Source organism: Tetrahymena thermophila (assembly GCF_000189635.1).
Source record: "Tetrahymena thermophila SB210 genomic scaffold scf_8254716, whole genome shotgun sequence".
Lineage (NCBI taxonomy): Eukaryota > Ciliophora > Oligohymenophorea > Hymenostomatida > Tetrahymenidae > Tetrahymena > Tetrahymena thermophila.
Window position 1 is genome coordinate 839,268 of NW_002476481.1, and position 17,883 is coordinate 857,150.

The 17,883-nt window shown below is 21.6% G+C and overlaps 3 protein-coding genes across 3 annotated transcripts; all 3 read left to right on the forward strand. All coding sequences in view use genetic code 6, as the record gives it.

Annotated features, from left to right (window-relative positions):
- Positions 1–965: 965 nt before the first annotated feature.
- TTHERM_00105330 (40S ribosomal protein S28e, putative) lies at positions 966–1,511 on the forward strand (the record flags this gene model as incomplete). Its single annotated transcript, XM_001012283.3, has 2 exons — positions 966–1,020; positions 1,360–1,511. 2 exons carry the CDS (start codon positions 966–968, stop codon positions 1,509–1,511), a joined length of 207 nt encoding a protein of 68 aa, XP_001012283.1.
- Positions 1,512–5,115: 3,604 nt separating this feature from the next.
- On the forward strand, positions 5,116–6,208 carry TTHERM_000105368 (serine protease, putative; the record flags this gene model as incomplete). The annotated part of the gene is made up of 5 exons (XM_012796638.1): positions 5,116–5,157; positions 5,204–5,683; positions 5,740–5,947; positions 6,013–6,113; positions 6,173–6,208. 5 exons carry the CDS (start codon positions 5,116–5,118, stop codon positions 6,206–6,208), a joined length of 867 nt encoding a protein of 288 aa, XP_012652092.1.
- A 747-nt stretch (positions 6,209–6,955) lies between these two features.
- TTHERM_000105369 (transmembrane protein, putative) lies at positions 6,956–16,786 on the forward strand (the record flags this gene model as incomplete). The annotated part of the gene is made up of 12 exons (XM_012796639.1): positions 6,956–7,372; positions 7,487–8,345; positions 8,400–8,557; positions 8,606–8,863; positions 8,920–9,168; positions 9,293–9,703; positions 9,751–9,867; positions 9,928–10,275; positions 10,346–10,582; positions 10,666–14,620; positions 14,893–15,950; positions 16,085–16,786. The coding sequence occupies 12 exons, from the start codon at positions 6,956–6,958 to the stop codon at positions 16,784–16,786; spliced, it is 8,769 nt and encodes a 2,922-aa protein (XP_012652093.1).
- Positions 16,787–17,883: the final 1,097 nt, after the last annotated feature.

Sequence of the window (17,883 nt, forward strand, 5' to 3'; positions counted from 1 at the left end):
TTTATTATAGAATCAGTTTATGAAAAAAGAAAGGCTGACTCAAATAATTATAAATAACTTAATTTGTTGCTTTAGCAATTATTTTTATATATTCTTACAGGTATTTGTGTTTTTTAGTTAGTTCATAGTATAATGATATTATTAAAATACTAAAAATTAATTAACTAAATATTTATTGCATAACTTAAAATTAATTTTTATCATTTTTTATAATTTAATATTTTCATACAGTTAAATAATTTTAATTAATTTTATTATTAGCTTTTAAATCTTTATTTTTTAAGTTATATTCTGAGAGCTATTTTTAGATAAAGTTTTTACTATTTATTCATTCTATTAAAATATTAATTTAACTTTAAAAAATAATTAATGTTTATCTATATATCTTCCTTCCATTTTTTAAACCTTCTCATAAAAATTAGATACAAAATTTAATCTTATTAAAATAAAAAAAATAATTAAAGATCATCAAATAAATCTTCATCTTATTTTTCAATTTAAAATCTAAGAAAAAAAATTTGATTTATTTAAAAAATATTTTTTAATCTGTTTACTAAAAAATTATTTTAAAATAGATTAAAAACAGAATAGTTTAAAATAGCAATTTTTCTTTTTTAAATTTTAAAGTATAAAAGACAAAAAATAAATGCGAGTTTAGAAGAAAAGAATAAGGAATACAGAGAAATAATAACAAAAAGTTAGGAATGAAATGAAATGGAATAAAACGAATGAATGAAGCAAATGGAGTGAAGCGAGTGGAATAATAGATTTAATAGAAAGAAATGAGTTTGAAAGATAAAAAATTAAATATCCAAAATAATTTGTAGAAAAGGATCAATTATATATCAAATTAAAGGGATTAAAGAATTTTAATGCTTAGGAAAACTATCCAAAGGATAATTAAAAACAAAAGAAAAAAAACACAATTAAAAAAAGTAATAAAGAATCAAAATATTTGAAACAAAATGAATACCGAAGAAACTACTAAGGCTAGAATTATGGATGTCCTCGGAAAGACTGGTAATTAATTTAAGATATGAATCACTTCAAATAGTGAACGCGAAAAATTTCCTGAAAAGTTTAGATGAAATTTTTGAAAATTAGTTGCCATTTCTCCATTTGAGGAGGGAGCATTATTAATTCATAATGCTCAAAATATATATTCATTTGAATACAAATAAAAGCGACTTTAATATGTTCAGTGATAGAAAAATGATTGAATTATCATAAAAGGAATAAAAAAATAAAATGGTTTTTTGGGAATTTTCGCTTATCAACTAGATTTTGTGATGATTTTATTGATGAAATTAAAGAAATGAAAGAAGGAAATTTTAATAATATTTTTATCTATTTTTATAGGTTCCAGAGGTGGTATTACCCAAGTTAGAGTCGTATTGATCAGTGGTAAGGAAGAAGGTAGATAACTTATTAGAAACGTCAAGGGTGCCTGCAGAGTCGGTGACGTCCTCGAACTTATGGAATGTGAAAGAGAAGCCAGAAGATTAAGATGATTTCTTTTCTTACTTAAGACAATATAATTATTAAATTACTAGCTAGCTATAAATTAAGAATGTAGTAAGTAAGTATATGAAGGATGCAATGTATAAATTAGTCCTCATATATTGATTAGCTGATAATAATTTTAAATGTTGCTGCTTTTCATTACATATAAAAGTATTATCTTATTTAATATGCACTTTAAAATTATTGCAGTAAACTCATTCTATCATTTAAATAATTTAAAGTTATTTCTATTGTCTCCATTTCTTTATGTTGATTTTTTCTAACTATTTATACTTCTTAAGTTATTTTTGATTCTTTTCTCTTCTTCATAAAGTAAATAAATAAATGAATAAATGCATTCATTCATTATGTTATTATTAATAACAATCTAACTGAGTCCTAATTTTTATGTAAGAATTAAACAATGGTTAATCGCTTCAAATAATAAAGTTAATAAGTATTTGTATTTAAAATATAATCAAAATTAATTTTCAGTAAAATATTTCATATAATAGATTATTTATTTATATGCATTTATTATTTTGAATAATAACTGCTAAATTAAATCTAAAAAGGATTTATATTTATTATAATTTTTGCTTCTTAACTTGCAAACAAGTTTTTAATTAAATTTTGCTTGAAAATTCATTTTTAGCTTTTTTTATTCTTTAAAATTAGCCTTTGCATTAAAAAATCTTGATTATGTTTGCTTTATTATTTAGATTAAACAATCAATCAATCATATTTCTTGTAAATTAATTTCAAAAAAATTTACCAACTTTTTAAATAATTTTAAAATTATTAATTATCATTTAATAAAATTATTTCTTTACTCATAAAAAAACAAATATTTTTTGAAAATTTTTTTGTCAATTTGTTAATTTTTAATTCTAGAAGAAGCTTTTAATTATCTCAATAAATTTTAATTTATTCATATAAAAGCAGCTTTTATCAAATATTATTATTATTCCATTGTTCAAATTCAAACGCTTTAATTTTGATTGAAAGAAAATACTTATAATAATTAGCAACAAATAATTAAATACCTAAAATTAAATAAATATTAAATTATTTCATAAAGAAATTATAAAAGATTTATTTTTTTCATAGCGATTATGAAAAAATATTTAATTCAAGAGAAAATTATTTGTTTTTATTCGAAATAAATTTGAAAAATAAGATTAAATTAATTTATTTTTTATTTTTATTTTATTAATTTATGTAATTATAAAATAACAAAAAAAGAAATATACTTTTTAGATTAAAATAAAAAATTGTTTATTTTTGGATAATCATGAAATAACTTGATTTGAGTTTTTTAAAACAACAAAAAATATTAATCTAAATTGAAAATTATAAAATAAACATCAAAATCAATCTGTTGATTATATTATTTAATTTTTTATTTTTTGAGTTAAGGTTTATTGAATTAGAACAGAATTTAATTAAAAAAAGCTAATTATTTTTAAAAGTAAGTAAACATTTCCCAAGTTGTTGAAATAATTAATTAAAATTTTGATAAAAAATAATATTTAACCTTTTAATCAATATAAAGAAGCGATAGTATATTTATTGATTACTGTTTACTTATTTTAGGAGGTTATAAAAATTATTCAGAATTATTTTAAGTAAGAATCAAAAATTTTAATAGAAATATAATTTTATATTATAAACATCGAAATCGATCTGCTATTTATTTTTGAAAACAAAATTTAGCCAACATTATTTTTTTGAGTTATGACAAGAACAGAATTTAATTAAAAAAAACTGATTATTTATTACCTATTATGAAAAATAAACATTTCCCAAGCAGTTAAATAACTATTTAAAATTTTGATAATTAATCAACCGCTTTTTAACATTTTAGATTATGTAAAAGAACACAAGTAAATTTTTTTGATTACTGTTTACTTACATTATATACGATATAAAATGAAATTTTAAATAAATACTTGTTTTATGTTTACAAAATTTTGAGGAACATATTTAAATATTTCAGAATTATAAAAAGGAATTTAAGTTGTAAAAATTATTGAATAATCTCTACTTTTTTTGAAATATATTTAAGGAATATTAGATTCCACTAAGATTAGATAAAAAATTTCTTTTATTGTTCAATCAATTATTAATAATTTTGTTTACATTCTTTAAGATTAACGATTATTAAATCGACATATTAATTTACATTTTTATACTTAAAATCATCAAATATTTAGAAAAATCGTTGAAATAATTAATTTTATATTAAAATATTTATAGATAAATTTCCTTAGTACTGGAAATGGCAAAATGATTTTGTAATTGAAAAGTGAAACAAAGACTTAATAATATTTTATAACATTAATATTAGATTAATAAATGCATAGATCATATTAAATGGAAAAGAAATTCAAATAAAATTTATCGAAGTAAAAATAAGGTTTTGAATAGTGATAAATTAAAAACAAGAATATCTAATTATATTAATTTAAAATTTGCATTTTTTATGGTAGAATTAGATCATAGCAAAGTGAATACATCGACCGAAACTTAACAATTGTTAAAATACCTCTAAATTCTAAATGCCTTTCCTATTAAAAATAATAGTATAAAATGTATTTAAAAAAGGAATTAAATATTAAATATATTTAAATTGAAAGATTAGTAGAAAAATAAGATTAAAATGCTCATGGTGTATAAATGTAAAAAAAAATATGTATTTTTACAGAATTTAAGTTTATTAGCTTAAATAACTTAAAATATCTTTTATTAATTTAAAATAATTTATAAATAGTAATTTTATTTTTTACATAAAAAAAAGATAATTCAATTTATTGATATGAATTAAAAATTCTTGTCTAATAATTATTCATAAATATTATTTTACATCTCTGTGAACAACAAAATCAAAATACTTAAAGCTTTAAAAATAATTTTAATTTTTAATTTATTTACAGATAAAATTTTAAAAACAATAAGTTAACTCATTTTTTAACTTAAAAGAAGCAGCAATAAATAATAAAAAATTGTTACAAATGAAATAGAAGTACACTTGTAAATATATTCAAAATTTGTAATTTAATAAAAAGAAATAGAAAAAGCAATTACATCAAATATGAAAATTGAAAAAAAAGTGGATTAAAAACCTTATAATCATATAAATTAAGTAAGTAGTAATACTTCAGGATAAGTTAATTATTTTTACTGAATTAATTTTGTAATATAATTAATTGGTTGAAAAATTTATATTGATTTATTACAAATTTGAAATATGAATTTTTTATTTCTATTATGATTAAATTGTTTTTAAATACTTTGAAATTAATTAATTTTCATGTAAATTTCCAATTAGTTTTCTAATATTATCTTGTTAAGATCATTTAAAAAAAAGACTTTTCATACATTTTATGATATTATTTATGTATATATACAGCATAAACTATACAAGTATAGTGATAATGTAATATAATGTAATCAATAAAATTTTTTGGTTTTTCTATTAAAATATGTATTTTTTAAATGTATTAAAAGGCTGATCTGAATTCTTTAGTATCAATAATTTACAAATTATATTTTATTTGATTAAATTAACATTATAAGTTGAAAAGATTATTAACACTATAAATTAAAAAGATGATTTTTTAACTTATCTGTAAAAATAAAAACTTAATTAATGTAAATTAAACTTATTTCTTTTGTTTTTTGAAAAATTTTTTTCCAGAACATAAATTCATTATTATTTACATATTTTATTATAAATTAATTAATACAACAAATAATAGTAAATTTGAAATAATTTAATTAAAATAAAACAAGTTAGCAAACAAAAAGTAAGAACAATATTTTGAGTATAATGAAACTAAAAAAATAAATAGATTTTATTGTCTTTCTCCTGAAAATTTTTACAATTCTTCAACCTATTGAAAGTTAGACATCTCCGTGTGACCCTTAAAAAAATTCATGCTGTGACTAATCTTGCTTTAACTGTTCACAAAATTAAATTTCTTAATGCTTGGCTTGTAATTCAAATTACTTCTACTTAAATATCTAATATCAATGCTTGAAGACATGTCCTTAAGGAACTTACTTAGATTAGAATTCTAATCAATGCATCGCATGTGCTAGCTAATATTGTAACCAGTGTTCCAGCAATTAATGTTTCTAATGCAAAGATGGCTTTTATAAAGACTCAAATGATCCTGTAAGTATATTTTAACAAAAAGAAATCTATTTAAACAAACGAATTATTTAAATCAGCAAAATTGCATATCTCAATGTAGCTAGCTTGGGCAGATTCAAGATGAAGAAGGTTAATGCAATTATGGTTGTGACAACGATTAGATATACAATACCGATTACTAATCATTTAGCTGTTAAGTTAAAATTTAATGTCCCCAAATATAGTAAATACCTTAAATTTAAAATTAGAATAATATTGTTTCGTCTTTGCTTGATAAAACAATGAGTAATAAATAACTTATTCTTGTTTTTATCATATTCATTTAAATACAAATAAAAAATAATTAATAGCTATATTGACTCTAATAGATGTTTCAGGAAATGTAGTTTAATATAGTTATCCACAACTGCAAATACAATCAGGATATTTACTTAACATAACTTCTTACTAAGTAAAACTAACTTACTCTCTTTTTTTAAAATTTGATATTAAAATCAATTTATTAATCAGCAAAATGTTAATTCAAATTATTCAAATCAAAAATGAATTTTTTCAAAATAACTATTAATTTTAGGTATTTATTTTTGTTATTATCATCATTTTTTATAAGTTATTTGGGGTAGGGACAGGGGTGATCATAAGTGGGAATGGAATTTATTTTCAATGAAATGAAAATTATCAGAGAATAGCAATACTATAAATCCTACTCCCACCTATGATCATCCCCTCCCCTCACTTCCCTCACTCTTCTTCACCAAATTTTTTTATTTTTATGCAAAATAAACTGCATTTTTTTATTCGATTTTATAGTTTAAATATAATATTTTCCATTTTAATGTGAAGAAATAATTAAGTATGCTTTCTTTTAACTCAAAATTAATAAATTTTTTCTTAAACTGCAAACAAACTTATATTTTTTTACTAATTTTATTAAATATTCATTTTTATAGTTTATAAACATTAACAAAGTCTTTATAAACAAAAAATATTTCGAAATTAAATAAACTATTTATTTGTTTTATTTTATTTTTTAAAATTGTTATAACCCATAAAAAAAGTAATTATCAGAAAGAATATTTTGAAAAATAAACTGAAATGATCATACATAATTAACCAATTTATAAAAATTAAAATAATTTATTATTTAATAAAATTAAAATATTTTAGGTTGTAGATTGCTAATATTAGAATTAGATAGAACTATCTAAGGATATAGTAACATGCTTGCTGCAGCCTTTAAATCTTCTCAAATTTTATAATGTAAATGGGACAATAATCTCGCAATCTTTTCTTATGTCCTAAAATAACACTTAAAACACAGGAACTTTTATCCAAAGTTTTTATAAAGGAAACGATTGGAATTTTATAATGGCATAAACCGGTAGTTATGAAATAGACCTCTTGTTTTACTCGAACTTAACCTATTTTAAAATAGATACAAGCCCAACGAATTAAATTCAGCTATTTTAAATACAATAATACAGCAATCAAACTTCATTTTAGTCTTTTTGTTTGAATTTTACTAGCTAATCAATTACTTTTTACTAGGTTTCTCCTTACTAAAAGGTGCCTGCTTACAGTTCATCTATCATCGATCCAACAACAAAGCTAATTTAACTAAATCCTCTGTATTATTGGATTCTGTATACTTCAACGCAGGTTAACCTTCTGTACTTTAACCAAAATTTTAATACTATTACTGAGTTACAAGTAACCAAATTAAACAACTTGATATATTCAATTTTTTAGATTCCCTAAAATAATGTAATTTTTTAAAATTTAAATAAGTATTATTAAAATTAGCAATTATATTTTTAATAATAGTTAATTGTTATTGTTACAAGAAATAATACATAAAGTAGTCTATCGTTCAATTTATACAGCTTTGAACAATCAACCAGCCAAATATTACCTTCTTAGCCAAACTTCAATAACCAGATAAGCAATATTAATTAAGTTTATGCTATTAACAGCTTGTTAATTATATGTACTACAAATAATATAGGATACTATTAATTTTCTTCTGGATACTCTTAATTGCAATTAGCTGGGTACCTATAATAATCAAATCCAGCTCTATGTGCCTAATCTATTTTCAGTGTGAAGAATATTAACTCTGAAGTACATTTTTGGCAAACTATTTAGAAAAACTTTATTGTAAATACATTCAATTCTAATACTAATTAAAAAAATGTATATTTCGTTCCTCAGAATGCAGTGACTGCATAGGCATAGTCTAAATTCACTACAAGAAACGCATACTTTAATCTACTTATTGAGTTTCCAGAGATTCAAAGAATTTGTGAAATTAAGCAATATGGGTTAGCTTATATTTATGACATTATTTCAAAGAAAATAATAAACTAAATAAGATTATGGTATCAAATTAATGAGCTGCCTACATAAATTCTATTTAACTATTAGATTTTACCAGATGGTACATACTTATTTACTGGTTTTGAAATGTATATCTTTACAATCAAGATAATTAACTTAAAGACATTTGAAATAATATACTCACAGACCTTCCCAGAAATAAATATACAGCTCAGCAATATCAACTATGTTTAAAATCCACTCTACTATCCAAATTCTGATTCTATAATTGTAGTACTTTAATACTATAAATAGCTTGCCGACACTTAGAAAAACTATAATTTCCTATCTTTTACTAGGAATACCGGTAATTTTATTAACTAAAATAATTTATTTTCAATTAAAATTTCAAATTATCAAGGATAAAACAGCAGCTCTAACAGGTATTAATTTGTTAAAAGCTTCTAAATTTATGGCTTCAACTACATCTAATCTGTTTCTGTAGAATACTTAATCTTATTTAACCTCACTGCTACTCAAAAATACACAGCCAATTTTTACAATTTGCAAGGGACTAAAGTAAAAAATTTATATCAAGTATTCAATTAAAATATTTTTTTAAAATAGGTTTAAACTTCACCAAATTATTTACTTATAGATCCAAACCGATAAGCGTAAATAAATGAGCAAACAAAGTAAGCACTAATATTTAGCTACTTTGGTATTTATGTATATAATTTAACAACTCTTAATTATGTTATTTAATCTTTCAGTTGTGCAGGAAGCTTTTTTTTCGCACCTACATTTAAATATTATTATACGTAATCAGTCTGCCAAACTTATCAAGATGGAGTTTTTACTTACCCAAATAACACTTTAATAAGCGTAAATTTAAATAATTTATTGTTTATACTTGATATTTATTTATTTTTATATTAAAGTAAGGAGTTTCACCTAAAAATAAGTTTGTATATATTTACAAATCTTTTTACAATGGCAACTATTTAATGGTAAAGACTTCATCATCTAGTCTGATCTATTATGATAACATTAGATAGCAAATGTTTGCTTAAACCACATAATATGGATCAAATAATGGTGGAATGATAGAATAAAACGAAGTTTTATTCTTTAACAGTTAAGCTGTTACCCACTATGACTAAAATATGCTCAATTTGATATATTTAGAAGTAATTTATTTACCTTAATTGGTCAAAATTATTTGTGATAAATTCTTTCTTTCTTTACAGTTTGAAAATAGAAATAAATATTAAAAATAAAGAATTAAAACTATTTTTATATTTTTATTAATAGGATAGTGTTATCAACTTACCAAATATTCTTCAAACGCTATTTTTAAGATACAACTATGTGTAATCTTCAATAAATAATTTGATTTAAGTTAAAAAGGTTCAATAAATAAAATTGTAAGTCACAAAATCTTCATCTAATCAACCTTTTTTTATAAGCTTTATCAGTGAACTTAACTATGTTGTTGAGATACTTCCTTAATCAATAAATATTTATAATGCCTTGAATAATTAACTTATTTATGCCATAATTCCTTAATATACAATTGAAACATATTTCACTATTTTTCCATATGATAATTTTTGGACATAAGAAATATTTACCAGAAGTATTCTTTATTACTAACCAAGTAATTTAATAGTTATTGTCTATTTCAGAAACTTATTTTGTATTGATGCCTCAACGTTTCAAATAGTAAAATTTACTTATTTAATCTTCATACTTAAACTTATTTTTTTAAGCTATACTAATACAAGTATATTCTAGCGAATGCTTCGTTTAAAAGTATTATTGTTGATTGGGATAGAGGATATCTTATTTCTACTAATTTGGATTAAGACTGCATATTAGATATGAAAGTAAATATTTATTTATTTAATTAAATTATTACTATTATATTTCTAACAATTTATAAAAAGACAGTATAACGAACTTGCTTCAAAGATAATCCCCTTTATTAAGGACTACCAGATAAAGCATTTACCGATTATGTGCAATTTCTATTTATTAATAAATAAACAAATTAATTGATTATATGTCAGATAATTTCTATAAGAGTATTTGCTCTTGACAGCTTACGTTATGTGAAGTCAATTTATGATACACTTTTAGCTGGAGCCTAATATTTTATGAATCCAAACTATAATTATTTGATTTACAGTAATGGTTATAATTACGTGTTTACTATGCTTGATTTAAATACTATGCAAAAGACTGTATTATCATTGCCACCTCCAAGTACAGACACCTAAAGCATAAATTATAGAGTATATTTATTTATTTTTTAATCTTTAAATTATTTGTTTTTATTAAATCTTATTTTTATTTTAAAAATAGTTTTTTTTCTTAGATGATAAGCAGAGTTACATATACTTAAATTCTAACTATCTTTTCATTTATGTATATGACTAAAGGACTCATTAACTTATAAATAAAATACCATTAAGTGTCAACTTTTTCCCTTATTCAGATGTAATAGTTGACCAATCTAATAAGTTCATATTTTTATTTGACACTAACAACTGTGTTAACAAGTATTCTTACTCTGAAAATAAGCTTTTGTAACAATTCTAAGTAAATATAATTTTTCATAATTTTATACTATCACAAAGAATTCTGTTTTTTTAAAAGATCAAATTAATTTATTTATTATTTAGCTAAATTAAACAGATGCTTAAGCTTATTATAAGTATATGATTTGGGACAGTTACAAGCAGAGACTAATTTTGTCTTCTAATACAACTGTTTATCTAATTAGTACAAGAAAAAATTTAATTGAGCTTAATCAAGTTGATACTTTTGTGACTGAACTGAGACTTTTTAAAAGTAGAAATATTATATAATACTCTACTTATTTACAGAATGTCCTCCTTGATTATGATTATCTCCTCAATGATAACCAAGACTTTTTCCCAAGTTAAATAAATCCCAGATTTTTCTAAGTGAACAACTTTACATTTTTCTAATTAAATGATGTAAACTCCTAAGCTAATCTGTTCATCAACCAGACAATAACTTCGACATGGATCAGGAATAATTTGAACTCTGGGTACATCCGTATCGTAGAGAATGACCTTTCATAATTATTGGTTTATGCAATTTTTGATAATGAAATAGTCATTTTAGACTTGAGCACTGCAATTCTAATTTAGATCGATCAGGTTTTCTTGTCTCAGAATATTATAAATATACTTTTCTAAAATAATGACCTAATAATTTTACTTTCTTAATCACAATAACTGTTATAGCTTCAAAAAAGACAAAGATCAATTTAAGTAAATGAAGTGATTATTCTAAAACAAGGTCTTGCTTAATATTTTTTTGCAAATAATTTAACACAGCTTTTATTTACAGATTTTTCTGGAAATTAATAAAACATAAATATTGTGAACTTCATCTTTGATTCAAATAACAATATTAAATTTGTGTCTCAGACTTAAATTATGATGCCTTCTAGAATACTAAGTATTTAACAATTAAATAGTTCACAAGTAGTTATTTTAATGAGCAACTTGATTAAAGTTTACGATTACATATAAGTATCAGAACTCGCAACAGTTGGTTTAGAGTTTAATGTCTCCTTTGGTAACATTTAAATTGACTATATTTACTAGAGAATATTCTTGCAAAACTAGCTTGTGGGAAGCTAAATCTATGATTTTAATTTAAAAAAATAAGCAAATTCATTTATAAACTCTTTCTCAACTAATTTGTATTTTGATACTAATTTTATTTATTCAGTGGTTTTTCACTCTGCTAACATTTATTTCAGATAAGATCTAAAGCTCCTATATAATTTTAGACATTTCGATACAACCTTAAAATTAAAGAATATTAGTTATTTGGGTGTTGGGTACTTCTTTTTAGTTGAGTTTATCTCCAAATTTTCTATTTATGAGTTCTCTCCTTTTGTTCCTCTTCCAACAGAAAAAGCCTTTGTGTAAATTAATTAGTATACAATTATAAATTTCCAGTTCTTGAAACTTTTAAGCTCTGAAGTAAATAGCAACAAATACTAGTTAAATGTAATAGGATTGACTTCAGAAGGAATGTTTACATATAAAATTGATTTAGATATATACAGCTAGTAACAAACCTAAACTTGTTCTTTGAATTATTAATTATAGAATTATAATTATCAAGATGATACATCTTTCAACTCAATGAGCTCTTATTTAAATAGCTAATAAAGAAAGCTAAATGGAATTACAATAAATATTTCTAAAAACTAAAACATACACATCCCATAGCTTTAACAAAATATTTTGAATCCTATTTTCTAACTGATTATAGCACCAAAAGAAGTAAACACGGTTGTTTATGTACAAGATTCATTTAGGTAACAATAAGGGATATCTTTTATCTCAATAAAAAATTTAGAAATTCAAGTTTCGCCTCAAAATTATAATAATTACATTTAAAATAACACAATCCCAACAAATCTCGTAATAAATAGCAAAATTTTCCCTGATATAAAATAGATTTTGCTTGAAAACATCATAATAAATGAAGCTAATTTGCAGATTAATAACATTTAAAGTGTAGTAATTTAAAAAATTGATTTATAGCATTTTTCAAATTAAACCATGCCTACCCTAACTTAGCTTAATATAACAAACGTGAATTTAGTTATAATCACAGAAATAAATTTAATTTCATGTAAATTTAATTTAGGAAATCCTTTAATAATTCTTCAAAATATTCAAAATCTACAAATCAATAATATAACTGTATCTAACTGTGCTTGTAATGGACTAGATTAGCTTCTCTTTATACATTAAGTATAAAACTTGACTTTGTTGAATATTTTCATATCCTAAACTAACTTTACTTAACAATCTTCTTTTACTATCTCCTCTTCCTAATTTATTTATATAGGCTTATTAAAAATGCAATAAATTCAATATAATAATGATAACTTACCTAAATATAGATCTTTATAAACTGAGTAGAGTAGTGTCAAAATTTTAAAAATATTTTATTTTTCAAATAATATTAACGTAAGTTTCAGTAACATAACAGTGACTTAATTTAATATCAACTCTTTGAACGAGTTTGCTATTTTTAATTTCGAGCTTATCTAAGGAGTTCTTAGTATAAACTAAACAAATATTTAAGATACCTAAATAATTAACAAACAAATTGGAACTGTCTTTTCATATTCTGGAGTTTACAGCAGCTAACTTTCATAGGTATTTTTATAAGGAATAAACAATATGAGATATTTAGTCCTTTAGTCATATCAAATTTCAGATGCACAATTATTTTAATGCAAAAATATAAAAATTACAAATTTAACAGTAACTAGCAGCTAAATTGCATTTTAATCTTTTATTTAAATTGTATCTGCTAATATCCTTTTAGACAATATTCAAGCAACAAAAATATATTTTTAAACAACAGATTAATTTTCATAAAATGTTCCATTCATTACACTACTTGCTGCTAATTCACTGACACTTTAGAATTCATATTTTAGTACTATGGCTAACCTAACAAGTAGCTCTGTATTAATATAAAATTCATTAAATGTAAATATTAAAAATACAAATTTTCTGTAACTAAGTACAAATGGAACTTCACCAGCTTTAGCAATTTTCGATTCAACAAATATTAATATATAAGCTAATACTGTATCTCAGTGTTAATCTTAAATGGATTCTGGAGCAATTTAAATTAATAACTGTTAAAAAGTAGTATTTAAGAATAATACTTTATAGAGCAGCTAAACTAAAAATGGAAACGGAGGAGCTCTTTATGTGTTAAATAGTTAAATTGATAGTTTAGACGATAATTAATTTATCTAGAATTCTGCATTATTAGGATCAGGAGGAGCAATCTATTGTCAGAACACAAACCTTAATACATTGAATTCAAACACATTTGTTAAGAATTAGGCAATTTAAGGGTCAGGCGGCGCAGTTTAGCTAAATAATTGTGATGTTTTACAAATTTAAGGCAATTCATTTACCTAAAATTAAGCATTTATTGGAGGAGCAATAAGATACATTAATCTATAGCCATTAGCCATAATGCAGGGTGGAGTTAATTTTTTGAAAAAAGCTAATTCGTTTTACAAAAATAATGCAGTTTCATATGGAATGAATGTTGGCTCGTATCCTAAAATTTTAGATTAGAAAAATTATTATGATAAAAACTAAATAAATTCATAACGTGTTGTGTTGAATGTATAAAGCGGATACAAGTCATCAACTCCCATTTTGATGAGGTTTATAGATGAAGAAATGAGAGAGATGTCCTTCATTAACTTGTCTCTTTAACCATTAATAAGCTAAGATATTTTATAAGAAATGTCACTTTATATTCTTTAAGCTGAAAGCGATAGCATTGGCTTATTGGGTGATTTAAAGCAGGCGTATTCTTATAAAAGTTTTGCATTTATATTTGACTTGTCATATTCATATTAACCTTCATAAAGTGCAATACTAAATATAAAATCAGCATAGCTTCTTCCATAATTTTAACCAAATAGTTAAAAGGTAATACAATAATAATTTAACGTTCCAATTACAATTTAATTCAGAAAATGCTAAGTTGGAGAAATCATTTAAAAATCTGGAAATTACACTTTGTGCTAAACTTGTGAATAAGGTAAACAAAAGAAATATCTTTTGATTAATTTATATCAACAAATTTATTTTTTTAAATAATTCTTCTTAATTTTTAAAATTAAAATAATAAATAAATTTTTCAACTTAAAAAAAAAATTTTTTTTTTCCATTCAAAATTAAAAAATTGTTTGATTTAATTTACTAACTAACTAAAATAATAATATAAAAATAAAAAATGTTTTTAATTCATAATTAATTTTCAACATATTTAATTAACCTCAATTTAAAAATAATTAATTAATTCTAAATAAGGTACTTACAGCATAGTTGATCCATATTCTGAAACTTAAATAAATTGTAAGAGATGCCCTATTGGTTCAAAATCTTGCTATAGTTCTTAAATACAAGTTTAAAATGGATACTGGAGAATAGATAATATGTCTGATACAATTATTTAATGCCAATAATCTGAATTCTGCAAACCAGAAGATTCTTCATAAAAAAATGGGTGCATTTAAGGTCATATTGGCCCAATTTGTTAAGAATGTGATGTTAGGGGTTAAGTATGGGGTTCTTAGTATTCAAAGACTAGTTAAGATTGTAGTAATTGCAACTAATTTTTATCCCCAGTAAATATTATTCTAATGCTACTCATTTTAGGTTTTATTTTTATACAAATATTTATGAAAATTCAAAATGAAATAGTTCTAATTAGAAAATATATTATGGCTAAATATTTATCAAAATTAAGATTTATTTCTCCTAACATTTAAAGAATTTAAACATCTTAAGCTTCTCTGGTTAAAATATTACTCAACTACTTTTAATTTTTAATGATAGTTAACAGCTTAAATATAACTCTACCTGCTTTTTTTACTTTTTTTAATCTAACAGGTGGAGATACTTCTTAACTTACAATCTATTCTATGGATTGCTTACTATTTTCGAAAGATATAAATCTACCTAACTATATTGTTCGCTTATTGTGGATTAACTTTTAACCTTTAGCCTTGTTTATTTTAATAGAATTATTAAATTAACTTACTTCGTAAAAAAATATTGCTCATTAACAGAGATAAACTCTATACACAAATCTGATTGTTATATATATATTTTTCTAACCGTCTGTTGTTAAGGTCATAAGTTAATCACTTTCTTGTCAGCAAATTGGAGAACAAAATTATATCTCTTTAGATTTGAATTATGCTTGCTTAGATAGTTAGCATATCTCATATATACTGTAGTTTATATTACCTCTGGGAGTTATTTGGATAATTTTGATTCCTCTCATGTTGTTTTATAGGATACGAATTTACAAGCCAAAAATGCATACAATCAAAATACTATTCAGATATGGATATCTTTATTAAGTAATATTTATTTTTTTTATAATACAAATCCATAAATTTTCTTAATATCATTTTAAATTTTGAATAGATTTATAATAATTCATAAATCAAAATATTTTTTAGTTAAATTAACTCTTATTAAAAATATAAATTAGGAATACGAGTTTGATAAATATTATTGGGACTTAGCGAGAATATTAATTCGTTCAATAGCAATTATTGTAATTAATGTTTTTAACTTTTAGGTACTTTTTAAAGGTATGGTTTTGTTTGGTGTCATGTTTTTCTATCTTATTCTCTAGAAAAAATTAAAGCCATTCATTTTGTAAAAATTTAATGATCTTGAGCAATAATCATCTTTTTTGGTTATAATAACAATTTATTTGCTATTTATTGGAACTCTATCAAATAATGATATTATATCTTATATAGTCACCATACTAATAGGAATTTTGAATATCGCTTTTATATTAAAGATGCTTTAGCTCATTCTGATAAAGCCTATTCCAGTTGAAGAAAAAGATAGAAATAAATTATAAAACATTCTTGTGCATCTAAAATAAAGATTGCCTATATTGTTCGTATGGGTTAAAATGGGTAATCAAAATTCTAGTCGCCCTTTTAAGAATTGGAAAAAGGTTTCACTGATATATTAAAACTTAAAAAAACAATTTAATTCAGAAGATAATAATTTGTAAATGAAAAGATAAATGAGCTTTTCAAGTAATGCTATTTCATTAGCTGTATCTAAAATGTTTAAAAACCAAGATTTAATATAAAAGACATAAAGGACATTAAGAACATAAAGTGTGTATAGAGAAAAGAAAGAATTCAAATTAATTCTTTAAGCCAAATGAGTATCTAAAATACTTTTAACTAAATAATATATATATTTACTTATTATATCAAAAAGCAACAGCAAAAATAATATTTATTCGATAAAAATACTTATTAATTTTTAAATATTATTTATAAAACAAAGAGATATTTGATATGAAAGCAACTTAGCACAAATAAGATTTATAAGTTATATTTTAATTTTTAAAAATTAAATTAAATAAAATTTTAAGTTTTTTGTTAAAAATTTATATTTTTTTTTAATTTAAAATATTATTTAAATTATTTTTTTTGAATTGTTTCTATATTTTTTATTGAAAAATAATTAAAATAACGTTTTTGATCTTTTTTGATTTAGAATTTTTCAGCTAGCTACTTTGAAATTAATTTAAAGTATATTTATTTAATAGTATATTATTTCAATAAAAATGTAGATAGATTATTTTAAAAATTAATTTAGATTATTTAATAAAAAAAAAATATGAAAGCAACTTAGCACATATAAGATATTTATAAGTTATATTTTAATTTTTAAATTTAAAATATAATTTAAATAGTTATTTTTTTTTTTGAATTGTTTCTATATTTTTAATAAATTGAATAATATTCAATTAAACTAATTTTTTTGATTTTATTTTATTTAAACATTTTTCAGCTAGCTACTTTGAAATTAATTTAAAGTTTATATTTATTTAATAATATATTTTTTCAATAAAAATGTAGAGAAATTATTTTAAAAATTAATTTAGATTATTTAATAAAAAAAATATTTGATATAATAAATAGCAACTTAGCACAAATAAGATTTAATAATTTAATTTTCAAAATTAAGTTAAATAAAATTTTATGTTTTTTGTTAAATATTTTATTTTATTTTTTTGAAATGTATCTATATTTTTTACTGATAAACAATTAAACTAATGTTTTTGATCTCATTTTGATTAAATGTTTTTCAGCTACTTTGAAATTAATTTAAAGCTTAAATTTAATAATATATTATCCCAATAAAAATGTAGATAGATTATTTTAAAAATTAATTTAGATCATTTAAGAAAAATAGTTTCAAAATTATATTTTCATATTAGTCAATTAAAAAGATATAGTCCATCTATTATTT